General features: G+C 55.4%; 2 protein-coding genes and 1 long non-coding RNA gene across 7 annotated transcripts in view; 2 read left to right on the plus strand and 1 right to left on the minus strand.

Annotated features, from left to right (window-relative positions):
- The window catches only part of PRMT7 (protein arginine methyltransferase 7), a 59,026-nt gene extending 51,155 nt beyond the window's left edge, over positions 1-7,871 (plus strand). For 3 of the 5 annotated variants that reach the window (XM_057492834.1, XM_057492833.1, XM_057492837.1), the window contains 4 exons: positions 2,779-2,940; positions 4,096-4,170; positions 7,143-7,239; positions 7,489-7,871. In XM_057492834.1, coding sequence (XP_057348817.1) covers positions 2,779-2,940; positions 4,096-4,170; positions 7,143-7,239; positions 7,489-7,856 — 702 coding nt within the window. In that variant the 3' untranslated portion in view covers positions 7,857-7,871. Of the gene's footprint in view, positions 1-2,778; positions 2,941-4,095; positions 4,171-6,272; positions 6,434-7,142; positions 7,240-7,488 lie in introns of all 5 variants that reach the window. The other 2 variants (XM_057492835.1, XM_057492836.1) reach the window with 1 other exon arrangement.
- An 826-nt stretch (positions 7,872-8,697) lies between these two features.
- The window catches only part of SMPD3 (sphingomyelin phosphodiesterase 3), an 81,468-nt gene continuing 74,180 nt past the window's right edge, over positions 8,698-15,985 (minus strand). Inside the window, exons 5-9 of the mRNA XM_036897606.2 lie at positions 15,765-15,920; positions 14,107-14,196; positions 13,760-13,823; positions 11,878-12,040; positions 8,698-11,613 (exon numbers count right to left, since the gene is read on the minus strand). Coding sequence (XP_036753501.1) covers positions 11,512-11,613; positions 11,878-12,040; positions 13,760-13,823; positions 14,107-14,196; positions 15,765-15,920 — 575 coding nt within the window. The 3' untranslated portion in view covers positions 8,698-11,511. The remainder of the gene's footprint in view (positions 11,614-11,877; positions 12,041-13,759; positions 13,824-14,106; positions 14,197-15,764; positions 15,921-15,985) is intronic.
- Positions 11,913-13,752, plus strand: LOC118918646 (uncharacterized). The gene is made up of 3 exons (XR_005027220.2): positions 11,913-12,065; positions 12,197-12,379; positions 13,401-13,752. It is a non-coding gene; the product is annotated as an uncharacterized LOC118918646 (long non-coding RNA).

Genomic DNA, 15,985 nt, shown 5'->3' on the forward strand with positions numbered 1-15,985 from the left:
ACCTGCAAACTCTTAGTAACATCTAAGTTTCTAAGTGTGGTCTCCCTGTAGGCTCATCTCACTGGCATCCTGGAACCTTTCCACCCAGGGACCCCCTCCCTCCTTCACACTCGGTTCTCCCCTCGGGATGGTCCTTGGTGCCCTCTCCTTGTCCATCCTCTCCTCTCCCTCTCGTCTCCTCTCTGGGTAGTAACATCCCTTCCCGTGTGGGAATCTTTATCCATCAAAGCTAGGTCTGCAAATCCCCCGTGTTCAGCCGCCAGCTGGGTTGTCTCTCCCTGCATATCCCACAGGCCCTTCAGGCAGGAACCTGTCATCTTTCTTGCCAATGTTTTTTTTTAACAGCTTTATTTAGGTGTAATTGACCTAACATAAAATTAATCTGTTTCAAATGTGCAATTCATTGATTTTTTGTGTTTGTAGAATTATGTAACTATCACACATTCTAGTTTTAGAACATTTTTATCACTGAGCCCCCAGCCCCAGGCAGCCACTGATCTGGGGTCTGTCTCTATAAATTTGTCTTTTCTGGACATTTCATATAAGTGGAATCATACAAGATGTTGGCCTTTGCACTGGGCTTCTTTCACCGGGCATGACGTTTAGAAGGTTCGTCCATGTTGTAGAATGGGTCGGTAGTTTGCTGATGCTCAACAGTGTTGCATTGTATGAACATGCTGCATTTTGTTTACTCACCTGTTGGGGGATATTTGGATTGTTTCCATCTTTTGGCTCTGAAGAATAATGCTCTTGGGAACATGGGTATATAAGTCTTTGTGACGATGTGTGTTATCACAGTAACGTTAGCTCTAAGGTAGGTTCTCTTAGGTAGATGCATAGGCTTTGGAGTTGCTGAGTTGTGTGGTGTTTTTGTTTAACCAATAGTGTATGAGGATTCCAGTTTCTCTGTATCTGTAACAACACTTGGTATCTGTCTTTTTTATTATAGCCATTGTATTCCACATGACAACTCCTCTTGGGTTCCCGGGTCCGATTCCAGTGTGTGTGTGACAGGGGAGGGGAGCTCCCCATACCCAATACCAAGCAATTCTCAAATGCCAGCAGGGTGTCCATGAGCTCAGTTCTGATGCTGTCTGCCAGGAGACAGCTCAAGATTCCTAGGTTAAGGGCTCCGTCCTGTAAGACTGCCCTCCACCCCCAGGCTGTTACCTGTGCTTCTGACACGCTGGCTACAGATTAGAGGTTCCAACGACCTCCCCCTTTAGGTTCCCTTAATTTGTTAAAGTGGCTCACAGAACTCCCTGTTTACCTCACCCTCCCAGGCCTAGGCAAGCTCTAGTCCACTTTCTGTCCCTGTGGGTTTGCCAGTTCTGGACATGTCCCATAAACGGAATCATATAATATGTGGTCTTTATGGGACTGGCTTTTAAGGTTCATCCACTTTGTAGCACCAGTCAGTACTCATTTCTTTTCATTGCTGATATCCCAGTGTATGGATGTTACTTATCCATTTATTGGATGAATGATATTTTGACTGTTTCTACTTTTTGGCTCCCTTGAATGATGCTTCTGTGAACATGTGCAAGCTGCATGTTTTTTCCCCTCAGAAATGAGGTTTAAAAAGATATTTGAGCTTTGTAAGCCATTGGTACAGGTGCACTAGCTGGACTCAGGCCACTGGCACGGTGAATAGCAGGGGTGAAAGTGGGCATTCTCACCCTGACTCTTGGGCGGGGTACTGGGGGCCAGCCCTTTTCTGTCTTCGGTGTTTCCTTTGGCGTCTTCACCATGCCAGCCAGAAATCCAGGTGTCAGCTCGGGCCGGCTCCTCCCTTGATGCCTGTCTGCTTGGGCCCAGACCCAGGCACTCTGTCTCCCCGTCTGCTGCATCTCCCATCCGCGCTTTTGCACGCTCCCTGCTCCTTGCCTGGATGGGTGCAGCACTCTCCCAGTCACTGCCCATTCCCCCTCCCTGCCTGGGGTCTCCCCACATATTCTATGGTCATCAGAGGGCCCTTCTAAAGCTCACTTCTTCACATTTTGAACCCCTCATTGAGGCTTTTAGTGAGCCCTCTTGCCTCTAGGGCAGAATCTGGCCCCCTTACCCTGTGCTCAGCTGCCTTTGGGTGACCTGGTTCCTCGCCACCTCTCTGGCCTCACCCGTTACCGTCTCACCAGCTCCCAGTAGGGCCTTGCTCCCACTCGGGCCTTGCTCCCACTCACACCTGTGCCTTTGCCTCTGCCCAGCCCTCCAGCTGGAATCCCCGCTCTCTTGCTGTTTTGACCCCTGTGTGTGCATCTGTTCATTTACTCAGCACTCACTCACTGACCGTCTGCTCTGGGCCAGGCACCTTGCTTGTGCTGGGGATGCCATACTGCCAACATCCCCACTTCTGTGGTGCCCAGAGCCTAGTGAAGGAGCCAGTTAGACCAGCCCTGGCAGCTGTCATGGTAAGGTCTGAGTGGGCATTTGTAGGTTGCTAGCTGGGAACCCAGCCTTCTGCTCTTTCCTCTGGGGGGCCTCCATGTGCCCCCTCCTTGCCTCTGCCAGCCGGTGCTCACACACTCTGCGAGGCGAGCCCATGCCTTGTCTGGCCCCCTCCCACTCTGTGTTCCTGAGGGCAGGGCCCGTGTCTGTTCTCATCTTTGTGTTCTCCAGGGCAGGTGCAGACCGGGCATGCTTGTTTGTTGACTGAGTGGGTGAGTCAGTGAACTAATGGCCTGTTACTCCCATGCTTCCCGTGAAGCTTGAGGCCTGCCCCTCACTCCTCGGCCGAAGCCTTCTGATGCCTTGGCCCTGCTGCTTCCCTACAACTAGGTCTCTCTTCTCCTCGGCGAGCCGTTCTTCACCACCAGCCTGCTGCCGTGGCACAACCTGTACTTCTGGTATGTTCGGACTGCCGTGGACCGGCACCTGGGGCCTGGTGCTGTGGTGCTTCCCCAGGCTGCCTCGCTGCATGCTGTGGTCGTGGAATTCAGGGTAGGCCACCTAGAGATTTTTGCAGACAGGGTGGGAGCTGGGGTGGGGGACCTTGTTTTCTTGCAGAGACCTTGGTGCAGATGGAGCAACTTGGGCCTTAATGAATTGGGCCTCTGCTTTTCTGTATCAGCACACTGAGGAGTTGACTGGCAGAGGCTTGCTTTTGTAAAATTGCAGCGATTTGGCATATGGAATGGAAATGGCTGTGTGTTGTCATTTTACAATTATGGCTTATCAGAATAATTAAAAAATATAAATGAAGAGTTTCAGAAGACATGCTCTGCAGCTTGCTCTGCTCTCATTAAGAGCTGAGGCTCCAGTTGAAAGCATTTTGAGATGGAGTCAGCTTCTTTATGCAAGAAAAAATTCAAAAGCTTCATTTTAATTTTCTCATCAAAGCCAAACCAGTAACAAAGTCATTTTGGGAAAGGAATTTTTTTGAAAGGATTTTTGAAATGCTTTTAACCTGAAAAAAGTGAACCTCGTTTGATACTGCTTTGATAAGTACAGTTTTATCTGTTGGTAACCTAGTGCCTCTGTCACTTAAATCACTGGGCATTTCTTCTGTGTTATTTACATGATCAGATTTCCACATGAATTCTGGTATTCATGGCCAAAGAGGGAACATGGAAAGTGACACACGTTCCCAGGCACAAGTCCCTGTGACAGAGGGTGAACAGCTGACTGGCCTGAGAGCACTTCTGGTCTCCTCCCTCCAGTCGCCCCCACACTCTGTTTATAGATGCAGAGCCCTGAGAACTGGTTTGCCAATTTCTTCCCAAAGAAATGATGTTCAGGATGGACAGGGAGTGAGAAACCCCAGTCAGGTTACTCTGGCTGATGTCCTCTTGTAGGACGGGACGTGGGGTCATGTGAGACCTTGCAGATGTGAAGGGTCATCTGGATCTGGGTATCTCTGAGTCCCTTCAGCCTCGGAGGTCCCTTCCAGGTACACAGGAGCAGCAAGGTGTGCCCCAGGTTTGAGATTGGCACAGCCCCCAGCCCAACCTCACTGACCCTTCTTGCTCTTGTCTCCACACTTCCATATCCCTGGGTGGGTGTGGGCATTGGTGCTCTGTCACACAGAACCTGTGGCATGGCCACACACTTCCCCCCAGGTGGGCAGGTGTCAATGAGGGCTGCACCTTCCCACAGGACCTGTGGCGGATCCGGAGCCCCTGTGGTGACTGTGAAGGCTTTGATGTCCACATCATGGATGACATGATTAAGGTAGGTGGGGCCACAGCTCCCACCTGCAGAGTTCCACTCACCTACTCCACATGGCCCCAGGCCTCTAACAGGAATATCCAGCCTCCATGGAGGGACCTAGGCTGGGCAGTGCAGGCAGTGGTGCAGAGAGCTCCTCTGTTGGGGGCAGCAAAGAGGTGTGTCCATTCTATTTGGTTTACCATGAGCATGAACCTGAGAACCATTGTGTCTCAGAGTCTGATACTAGGCCATTCTTGGCCCCGGACTATAACCCCTGAATCAGAATTTTAGGCTGGGGCCTGTCTGTCATGGTGCGACTGGAACCTCCTGCCAGTGTCAGCAGCTTGTTCCCTGTTGGGAAAGCCTTTCTAGAAGACAATTTGGTAACCCTCTGAGCCAGCCATTTTCATTTTGGGGACTCCCTTTCAAGGGAAAGTGTTAGAGCATGGAGAGGGATGTAGAAGGAGGCATATTTCTGTGGCAGCAGGGGTTGAGTCACCTGTCAGGGTCTGCATCCCCCAGAGCCCCGGGCAGTTGTGCAAGTGATATTTGGAGCTGCAAGGGTTGAAGCAGAGACATGGCACGGCCATGTGAGAAGAGCAGTCCAAGGGACACAGTCCCATTTTTTTGCATTAAGAATATTCACAAACACTCAGGTAGGAGAGTGAACATCAGAATGTTAGCTGTGTGATTAGGAAATAGTTAATTTCTTCCTTCTTTTGCTTTTTGTTCACATTTTTTCTGCAGTGATTGTGGATTGCTTGTTTAAGCATTTTTTAAAGTAAATCAGTGGATGTTTTCAGTTTGCGTTTTACCTGCCCCTCCACATCAGGCCACTGACTGTTTATGTTCTAGCAATGTCCTTTGTGCTGAGGCATTGCACACGCCAGCTCCCTCTGGCCTCTCCTCAGGCTCCTTCCTGGACTCCCCACTTCCCATCCCCCAAAGTGTCATGAGTCCTAGGTCTCCCTCAGGCCTCTGCTTCAGCCCTGCCCTCCCCACTGTCTTCTGTTCCTTCTCTGTTGCTGGCCAGTGTCTGCATCTCTCCTGAGCTCAGACTGAATAACCAAGAGCCGTGGACTCACCACTGAGATGGTCTCAGGCACTCTGACCTTGATGCTTCCAAAATCTCCCTTCTCTCCCCTCCCCCACCCCAGCCTGGTCTGATCAGGTGCTCCTGTCCTAGGCCTGCCACCACTTTATACCTAGCTGCTGGGCTCAGGGCCGCGGTGGCCTCCCAGCCAAGTCCTTGCTGTCACTGGCAGTTTGCCATCAGGTCCCTAGCCCCCAGACCCTCAGCCCCAAATCCCATTTTCTCCCCCTGCTGCTGCCCTTCTGGTCTGGGCCACTTGGTCTCTCGTCTGTGGCCGGGCAGCCTCCTGTCTCTCCTGCTTCGCCTTCCTCCACAGGAGCCCAGTGAACCTGTAAACCCTAAGTCTGGCCCTGTCCTTCCTGGCAGGAAAACCCATGAGGCATTGTGGCCCCTGCACTCCTGCAGCCGCCCGGTCTCTTGGCCCGGCCCACCCTGGGCTGTTCTCCGTGCCCTCCACCTGCCTGGCTTGTCCACTCTCCTTGCTGCCAGCTCTGTGTGACCTGCAGGCAGTAGCCAAAATCACAGCTGTCCTGCCCAGCCCCGTTCTCAGGCAGGGGTCAGCGTTCCCCAGGCACTATGGGTATTTGTCTCCCAGTGTCTCCCTCTAGATGGGGAGCCTCGTTGGGGGGCTGACAGCTATAGTGCTCAGTACAGGTCACTGAGTGGGCGAGGGTCCAAGCACCAGGTTTTCTCACTGGTGTAGACACTTGGTCCCCAGAGTAGCTCATGGGGTGGTGGGCAGTGTCGTTCCCTTTTAACGAGAGAGAGGATGAACCTTAAGTGAGGTGACTCACCGAAGAGATGGCTCATGAGTGGCAGCAGGGAACCAAGGAGGCCACTGGTCTGATCCAGGTGCCTGTCGTCTATCCGTGAGGACCCAGTGCCCCATGTGCATGTGGCAGTTACCCTGAGGGACCTGGGCTGTGGAAGTGAGGGGCCTTGGCACAGACCCTGGGGTGGGGGCATGAGCCTCTTGTCCCCTAGGCTGCTGGCTCTCTCTGCAGACCCCCACATCCCCTTCCCTTCTCAGCGTGCCCTAGACTCCAGGGAGAGCAAGGAGGCTGAGCCCCACCCGCTGTGGGAGTACCCGTGCAGCCGCCTCTCTGAGCCCCAGCAGATCCTGACCTTTGATTTTCGGCAGCCAGTTCCCCCTCAGCCTGTCCGAGCTGAGGGCTTCGTTGAGCTGAGGAGGTGAGTGCAGGCTCTGGGGTGCAGTAGTGGAGGGAGGAGGTGGTGGGCCTGCTTCCTGTGCAGTAGTTACTGTCCACGTGGCTAAGCACATACTTGGGCCACTTCCACGTGGGTGAGGGCGGCCCTCCTTGGCCTTGCCCTTCCTGGCCTGAAGTGGCCCTAAGTGTCGTGTCCCCACAGAGTCTGAGCGTGTAGGTGGGGAGGGAGAGCTAGAAGGGGCTTTGCTCTTCCCCCCTCATCTGCGGCTCCCTTTGCGCTGAGCGGTGTGTTGGATCACAGCTGCAGAAAAATGTGCATTTGGTTGCTATGGTTGCTCATTGGACCATTTTCCTGAATTCTTCTGGGATTAAAGCAGGTTAGGAATTGGTGAGGGTTGCTCTTTGTGAGTCACAGTCAGGCCCAGCCAACTCCATCTCCCTTGACAGGGAGGGGCTGCTTCTTCCCAAAGGAAAAACTGCTGCCCCACTGTCACTCTGAATATTGGCCAGGCTGCCAGGAGCAAATGGGAACTTTGGGTTGTGGCCCTTCTTGATCAGCATCTTACTGAGTGGCCTTGATTCGGGTGGATGTTAGGAGCCTCCAGGCTAGCCAGGATGGAAGTGGGGAAGAGCAGAGGTTTCTGGACAGCAGGGGAGCCATGACTGAGCCTGCACGTCTCTCATGTGGCCGTTTCTGTTTGGCCCACCATCCGCCCTGCCCTCTCCCACAGGCCTGGGAGGAGCCACGGCGTCGTCTTGTGGATGGAACACCACCTGACTCCGGACAGCACGGTCAGCACCGGCCTCCTGAAGTCTGCAGAGGACAAGGTAATGTGGGCCCCAGAGTGGGATGACCCCAAGAGCAGGACTGCTCAGGGAAGCCCTGCCTGCCAGCTTGTGCTCTGGGTGCTCCCAGCACCTTCAGCCAGAGAGCTCCTCAGTGGCCTCCGGTCACCAGGCCTGAGCAGCAGCTTGCTACAGAGCAGCTTGCCTGGGCTGGATGTTGGCCAGGAGAGGCCTTGGGTGCTGGTGCCGGTGCTGGAATCCCTCACCGCCTTTTTGCTGCTCCTCCCGCAGGAAGACTGTTGCTGGAATCCCCACTGCAAGCAGGCTGTGTACTTCTTGAGCACTACACCAGACCCTGGGGCACTGCCAGGCAGCCCTCGCACAGTCAGCTATGCTGTGGAGTTCCACCCCGACACCGGAGACATCACCATGGATTTCACACTCTCACACACCTTGGACAGTGGGTGCTGACCCCTCACTTGTTAAGAAATAAAGTGGCTCTGGGCTCTGAATGGCGTGGCTTTCTGAGTAGGAAGGTGAAGGTGCCCCACTTTTCAGGGCACAGCTCAGCCTCTGGGCTTGAGGAGACCTCTTTCCTTTTTACATTTTTGCATGCTGGCTCCAGGTGTGGTGGGCAGTATGGCTGCTGGCTGAGCTGAGGAAGGTCTAGGGAGCCCGCCCTACAGTGGTTGTAAGGTGCTCAGGAAACCCCAAGACCACTGTCCCTGGAAGGGGATAGAGCCCTGGGTGGGACGGGGCAGGTCGTGTGCCTCTCTTGGATGCACAGTACTGAGGTGGATGCACTTCCTGATGGGGGCCGGCCTGTGCTTTGGGAACCTCTGGGTGCTGCTTCCCCAGGTCCAGCTAGGAGGGGCTTCTTGGGGTGGGAAGCTGACTTGTGGCTGGGCCCTGGGCTTTGAAGACGTTGGCAGGGTTTGGGCCAAGGATGGCGTTCTGGCCCTTCTGCTTGCTGTGTAATGTCACCAAGCCACGTTCATAAGCATGTGGCCTTGGTGTGCAGCCTCAGAAGGTGACCAGGACCTGCCACCTCAACACCAAGCTGCTGTTCAGAGGACTGGGAAGAGGCTGTCCCAGAGCAGTTCCTGAGACGCAGACCCAGGAAGCCATCCGGAGAGGGAGCCAGGAGGTATGGCCTTCTCCCCTGTGCCCCGCTTCTAGCAGAAGCTCCTCCCACCCCCCCAGAAGTCTGGGCCAGGCGCAGCCACCCAGCCCAGCCTTGCGTCGCTCGGGCAGGCCAGAGTCCCAGGAGGTCCCGGCCTTGCTTCTCCCCATTCTCCAGGTGCCTTTTTGCCATGTCCTCCCAGTCCCAGAATGAGGACATGAGTAAGAAAAACCCAGGTAGCTTGGTTTCCTGGCAGTTTTGTGGCAACATCAGCTGTGCCCATCTGTAGGGGAGGCAGGAGAGGTAGGCCCCCCACAGCGGTCCCCCCTCCAAGCCTGGCCCTAGTTTGTTGGTCAAATAAGTGGAGAACACCAGCCTTGAGCCTCACAGTTTTATTTTCTCATTGTCCATCCTTCCTTTCAGCACCAATAAAGGAAAAAAAAACACCTCTCTCTTCAAAATATTTTATCAGCTGTAAAGATTGTTTTTCTTCTAGGGAAGAATCGTCTGGAAATATATTTGATAATGCTTTTACCAAAACCTTAGGTGTGCTTACCATAGAAAAACCCCTAATGTCCCATGAGGATACAATACAGAAAAAAATACAGAAATTAAAAAAGTTTTTTTAAAACAGTATTTCTAAATCTCAGCAAGTTAATACAATAGTTAAAAAGCATCAAGATTAATATTCATACTTAAAACCCAAGGTGGTTTGGACACATGAGAATGACCATTTCCTTCAGAGCTGAACCCCGCCTCCTGGCTTCTCTGCGGGAGGCTGGGCCCGGGGCAGGCTTAGAGCCTTGGTTGGGGTTTTGGGTGACTCCTGTGTCCACCCCTTCCAGGCCTAAATGCCACAGGATCTAAAGTCGTAGCAATGTTTCTTTTCTTTCTTTTTAAAAATCAAAATGGAAAAGTCTGGCTTGTGCACGGCCCCAGGAGTCCTCAGGCTTGATGAACGGGTGGTTGGGTGATGGTTCGTCGGCGCTGAGGCCCCACCACAGGGAGGCGTGAGGCGGGCTGGATGCCTGGGCCCAGCTGGGCAGAGGTGACCTTGTTAGGACAGGCAATGACTGAGGCACAGGGAGGTGTGACTGGCCTAAGGCCGCCCTGTGAGAAGGGAGAGCGGCCCCTGCGCCTGGCACCTCAGCTCCAGGCAAGCAGTCCTGGGAAGCAGCCAGCCTCTCTGAGGGGTGGAAGCTGTGCTGGAGTTGCTCTGCTTCAGGGGTCCTAGTGTCCACCTCTTCTGCTTTCCTGGACACATGGCCAACCGGCAGCCTGGGGGCCTCAGCTCAGGCCCAGCCATCCAGGTGCCACAGCAGGACCCACAACTCTTGCCTGTGTGAGCAAGGTTCTTGGCTGCTCCTGGGAGTGGGGGCTTGCTGACCCTGCAAAGCCTAGCCAAGGCTCTGGAGGCCAGGTCCTGGGGGGAGGGGTGTAGCAGAGACCCAGGCAGGACTGTGTGCCCTCCCGGTGACCAGCTCCTCCTGGCAGGGGGTGGAGCTGGGGGTCTGGCCAGCGACTGGCTCCCAGCAAGAAGTCTTCAGTCCAGTTGCTGTCCTGGCCAGGGGGGTTTACACAAACTAGTGCCACCGTGGGCATGGTCTCAGGTGTGTCTTCTCCTGACACAAGGCCTGGCCTCTGGCTGGCTGCTTGGCCCCCTCTTGATACCTCTTGCAACTCAGCAGGTGACAAGGCACAGCGTTGGCACACCAGCCTTGCTGGGCAGAGCTGGCTATGAGCCAGACAAGCACAAGCTCAGGGTGCTTGGAGGAGGGAAGACTGGGGAGGGGCATGTCAAGAAGAGTCCCCAAGTTAGAGGAGCCTTGCACTTGGGAACAAACCACACCTTCCCTGCATGACTCCGGGGAGCATCCCCAGATGTGTTTAGAAAGGCAGGTGGGGCAGAGGCAGCGCTGCCGTGGGGTGGGGAGCGGTGGGCCTCACCCGCAGGCTCTGTCACACAGTGCTCAGGCGCCCAGGGCTGGCCCTGACTGAGTGAGAGCATCTGTATGGCTGGAGGCCAACCAGAACCACTCCCTGCCCCAGGCAAGCAGTGGCCCCTGGCTTTGCCACCCCAGCCTGCACTCTGGTGAGGGGAAGGGGACAAGCTGCTCTCCACACCTTGGCTTCCTGCCTCTTTGTCTAGGGGCCCTGGGGCCACTTTAGAGGATGGGCCTGGGAGGACAGAGCCACAGCCCCATCCAGAGGCAGACAGTTAGTTCCTGAGCTCAGCCAGCATGTGGAACGGGACAGTCCCCGGGGAGGGATTGGTCCTGAACCAGAGAGGTGTCCAGACGGGAGATGGGAATCAGGCAGGAAGATGTGTTGGTTTTGACAGAAGAGAAGCTATAAATCTACATTCAAAACCAGAAGCCCCCCTCCCCCCTTGTACCGTGAGTCCCTTCTTCCTATAAAAAAGCGAGCCTTGGAGTCCCTTTGCTCACTTTTGAGTCCCGAGGGAGCTGGGGGTTGGGGGAGCCTGTCTCATGAAGAGCAGCAGCTCCTCAAGGCTTGCAGAGCCTGTGAAGGGTTGTTTTTGTTCTCAGCTTTTTCTGGTTTTCTTTTTAAAATGTAATCGCCCTTGAATGCAAGACCCTGGGAAGAGCCCGGGCTCCCTGTTAACTGGACCAGCCCTCATGCTCCCTGCTTGTGAGCCAAATGGGCGGGAGGAGGCGAGCTGGTGGCCATGCCCAGGAGTGCTTCTTTGGCTGGTTCTGATTGTGTTTGGAGTTTGGCCTTGGGTGAGGCCTGAGTGAGGGGTCTATGTGGCTACAACGTGGCATGTAGCATGCAGGTAGCATGCATGCAAGGGTGCGGACATGCGAGACAAAAGTAACCCTGGACAAAGCTTGAGAAGAGATACAAAGAGTACAGAAACCCGGTTCTCATACTAACCATGGGTTATAAACTAGGTTGTGCTATAGAGTTGTAGAAAATCACGTTTTGAAAGAATGGCACTGGTTGGGCAGCCGGGGCTCCCTGGGCCAGCCTGACTCCTCGGTCCATGGCAAGTGCCCGGAGGTGCTGGGCAGCGCTGGTTCCAGCTCACCGGGGACTGACCACAGTTCCCCCTGGGCCCCTGCCCTCCTCACCCAGCACCAGTGGTGCTTGTTGGCGGGGACACAGCCAGGGAGGGGCTGCGGCTCAGGGCTTGCAGAAGCCCCGCTGCTTGTGATGAGTTGGCTGGACTATGATTCCTCCTCCCCTGCAGACACCATCAGCCGCATGGCAACCGGGAGATGGTCGGTCAGGCCGGACAGCTGGGTGATAAAACTGAATTCTTCCACCTCCTGGGAAGGGGTGGGAAAGCATCCTGGTTAGACCCAAAGAGCATTTTGCAAAATAGGGGCCAGAAAGGCAGGGGGTGGGGTCTCTGGGTTGGGGCTGGTGGGGTCTTCCTGAAGGCAGAGGGGTGGGAAGATCCCGGGTTTCCCCAAGGTCTCCAGGACTGGCAGGTCTCATTTTCAGAGGCAAGCCCAGTGCTGTTGAGGGGAGCAGGGCACTGGGTCCCCTCTCCAGGCGTGGCCTGGCTGCCCGCCTGGCCCCAGACTCACGGCCTTCCAGTCCGGGCACAGCCCCTCCTCGGTGTACAGCATGTAGTCGATGCGCCTGCCATTGCCCTTCAACAGGTCCTTGCGGCCCTTCTGGCCTGCCCCAGGACTCTTGCTGGTGGGGAAGGCAAGGTACTCCCGGCGGCCTTCTTCGCTCTCCAAGACCCTGCTCAAGCGGACAGAAAGGCCAGGTGAGCCCCTGCCCCCGAGCCCGGGCCTCAGGTCCTGAGTGTGGAGCCGCATTCTCATCCCCAAGTGAGAGAGAAGCAGGTCAGGCCAAACGCCTGCGTTTAACATCTCCCTCCCCTGTGGTCCCAAAAAGGTACTGGGAAGGAGGGACACTCATCTGAACCTGGGAGTTCCTGACTGAACTGGGCCACTTCAGTCATGTCCACCTTGGGCTTGGCCGTGGCTGTGACTTGGACCCAGCACCACTTAGAGCCTGTGGCTGAGTTGGGACAGAACTGCCCGACTCCACTGCAGAATGGGGTTCTGCTCCAAGCTGGTAGGAGCCTGCTCGGGGGAACTTGGTCTTTGCAGTGAGTCTCAGGGACCCTTCTCTCCTGTAAGTCCCCAGTTCTCCCAGGACTTGTTTCGGGTCAGCTGGGGGCTGGGGGAGTCAGGAGAGCACCGGCCCCAACCCAGGATTGAACTCGTGTCAATCTGTCCCTGAGCAGCTGTGCCACCAAACCTCTGAGTCTCTCTTTCTCTGCCATTAAGAAATGATGGCCATGGGCCCCAGGACCCTTTTGGGACCAGGTATGCCAAGAAGGAAACAACATGGGATGTAGCTCTCATCTCACTTCCCAGAGGAAGGAAACGTGTGTGTGTAAGTACTGGCCCCAGTTCTGCAGAGGGCAGGGTACTCGTATGGGGGTTACACCCCGAATCCAGGTCTTCTGACCCACTGCTCTCTCCTCCTGCCAGGTCTCCTCCGGAGCCTGAGCACCAGGGGGGAGGAGCCTTCAGAGACCCTGCAGAGGCAGGTGCAGGAGGCTGAAGTTGGGGTGGGCGGCACAGCCACCGGGAGCCAGTGCTGGGTGCTGGGGCCTGCCGGTGCTGGCCAGATGGAAGGGCACCTGGACAGGGCAGGCACAGGCGGCAAACGTGGGTTTCTACAAGCTCTTTATCAGTCTTGAGATAAATACCCTAATGACATACACAACATTGTTACATCTCAGAAATGTAATCTATTACTGTCCTTTGCCTTTGATAATTAACTCCAGCATCAATGATCTAAGAGTTACTGATAGTCATTTTTTAATCATCTCATAAAAAGATAATTTTCTCAGTATAGGATGATGTTTCAAATTTAGTCTATAATCTAATTAATTGGCTCAAATTAGCTGCAAGGAGTCATTGCCATGACTCTGTGCAGTCTCGGTCTGTGAATTATAAATTGATTCTGCTGCCAGGCTCTCAAGTATGTCCTTTATGGAAGTCGCATTGGGTTCAAGAATGAAGTTTGGCTGGGAAGGAACTGTCTCTACTCTGAAATGATTCTACTTGTATTTTTATTTGTCTAGTTGGTGGCTACCAGCTCCTGGGCTCCCTGGAGCAGATGCCATCCCCAGGGCTCTTCTACAGGGCCCTTGGCAGCTCTTGGCTGGTCCAGGAAACCACCCCAGGACCTCTCTCTCCTCGAGGGTGTCTCCTCGAGGGCTTCTCCTCGGTAAGCCCAGCCCTGGGGCAGCTCCACGGCCTCCACCTGCCCCAGCTTCAGTCCCCGGGGCTCCTACAGGTGTCCGTCCCACAGAGCTGTGTTCTCTGTCTGCCCTGACTCTCCATACCTGAGTCAGGGCTCCACACTCATCCCAGACCTGGCAGCCAGCCTGGGACCTGACACGCCCACCCGCCTGCCGCGGAGTGGGTGCTGGGTGCTTACTTCTGCAAATTGTCCGGGGTGCACACTTCCTCGTCGTAGAGGTTGTCCGTGTCCAGCAGGGTGCCTGGGGATGGTGGGTGAGAGTGGTCGCTGTGGGCAGGGCCCAGCCAGCCTCGAGGAGGCTGCCTCCCTGGGGCAAAGGGCAGGCCAGGGCTTCTGCTCGCCTGGGCAGCCCAGTGTCCCCCAGCAGTGGGGTCTTGGGGGCATGTCCTGGGAGTCTCCCTGGGAGGCCTGTGGGGAGCCCAGCCTTGGTACAGTGTCAGGTCCCAGCACAGTGGGCTCAGACCTTGGCAGTGCCCCTCCCCCATCGCTCCCAGCCCCAACCCCTGCCCCCAGCCCCAGCTCACCTATGGCCCAAGACTTCTCCTCCCCAGGCCCCAGGCGGCAGGGGTCCTTGTAGCGTGTAAACAAGGAGTGCTGCTGCTCCAGCTTGTCGTCTGGAGAGTGGGAGGGAGAGGGGGATGCTGTGGGGCCCAGAGTGTCTGGCCCAGTCTGGAGGCTGCCCGCCTCAAGGTATTCTGACCAGAGGCTGCCAGGTCCCTGTCCCTCAGGTAACTGACTTTGGGTGAGGTTTATGGTCCCAGAGAGAAGGGCCCGTGAGTCACTGGTTTTCTGTGTCCTTGAGAATACCCCCACTGATTTCAGCTTTCCTTCTGTTTGAGGATTGTAGTCACTGTCTCTCTTGGGATCCAGGGGACAGTGATCTCCAGGCCTTCCCAGATCCTGTGACAAGCCCTGTGGGGGGCTGACTGATGCCACCCTGGCCAGGACTCCTGCCCTTCACAGACCTGGGTGCCCAGGCTGAATGAGGAGTGACCCCACAGGGATCAGAGGGGGTGGTGACCTGCCCTGGATTCTGGTTGGTCCTGCCAACCCTGGAGCCAGAAGGGCCTTTCAAGGCCTCCAGGGAGGAAGAACAGGGCACCTTGTGGGGCCTGACCAGGGGGGGACCCCCTCCCAACAGGCTCTTCCTGTGTGTGCTGGGTCCCCACCCTGACTCAGGAAGATCCTGGAGCTCCGCACTTGGAGCTGACCTCAGGCATGTTGACCCTGAGGGGGGCACAGGGCTGCAGTGGGAGGCTATGTGTTCCAGGGTGGGCACCATTCTCCCTGCACACCCTGGAATTGCCACCATTGTCAGCTCCCTAGTCAAGAACAGATAGACACAGCTGCCACCAGGTGAGGGCACCACCCTGTGCTCCAGGTGGGACCTTCAGGTTTCCTGACTTCACTGAGGGTTAGGGCCCAAGCTCACAGACCCCATGCTGCCCACCCAGCCCCAGTTTCTCCTGGGGCTGGGGCTGGTGTAGAAGGAGCTCAGGAGACAGTGTGTGGGGGGGTGGGGGGTGGGGGTCTCACACTCGGCTCCTTGTGCCAAGGGAGGCTCAGAGCTGCCCAAATTCTCAGGAGGTTCTTGGGATCAACATGATCATCTGATGAATTCACAGACCAGTTACTTAAATCAATTATTTAAAAGTTCACCCCCAATGAACGTTTTAGTCTTTTAGCCTAAGGGTTTAAGGCGTAACTGCCAGGATTCTAATCCCAGTTCAACCACTAATTTGCTGTGTGAATTTAGACTAGTCCCTCAGCCTCTCTGGGCCTCAGCTTTGTCTTCCACATCATGCGGATAGGGCCCACATGTGGATATACCCTTAGGGTATAATGAGACTTAAATGAAATAGTTGGCCCATGAACAGCTGTTAGAAGTATGTCTGGTACAGAGATGGGTGTAGACTTGGTGATCAGTACTAGCTGACTTGCCCTTAGTCTGAGTTTCAGAGGCCCCAAGCCTTCCCCTCAGAGGTTTGTTTTTAGGATGTCTCTGTCTCCAGCAAGGAGGCCTCTGAGTGCTCTGGGCAGAGTTTGGAGACAGAGATGGCACTGTCTTGCTTATATCCTACCCACGTGCTCATGAGAGAGCTCCTCAGGCCAAGGCTTTCCAGCTGACCGGAGCCCTTGCCCTGCCCAGAAGCCAGCTGAATGGGGAGGACCACGGCCTCACCAGATGAGCAGTTGTCAAAGTTAAAATCTCCGCAGATGACGTCAAACGCCACCAGCTCCTCGGGGTTGGCTGTGCTGGACGAGGAGGTAGATTTTCGGAAATCAGCCAACCAGTCCTGAAGCAGGTCCAGCTGCTCACACCGGATGGCGCTGTCCTCTGCGGGGGCAGAACCGCAGACCAGAAGATGAAGCTGCAGCCCGAGCCCAGCCAGCCCGGCGCCG

Source organism: Manis pentadactyla, chromosome 15, assembly GCF_030020395.1.
Source record: "Manis pentadactyla isolate mManPen7 chromosome 15, mManPen7.hap1, whole genome shotgun sequence".
Lineage (NCBI taxonomy): Eukaryota > Metazoa > Chordata > Mammalia > Pholidota > Manidae > Manis > Manis pentadactyla.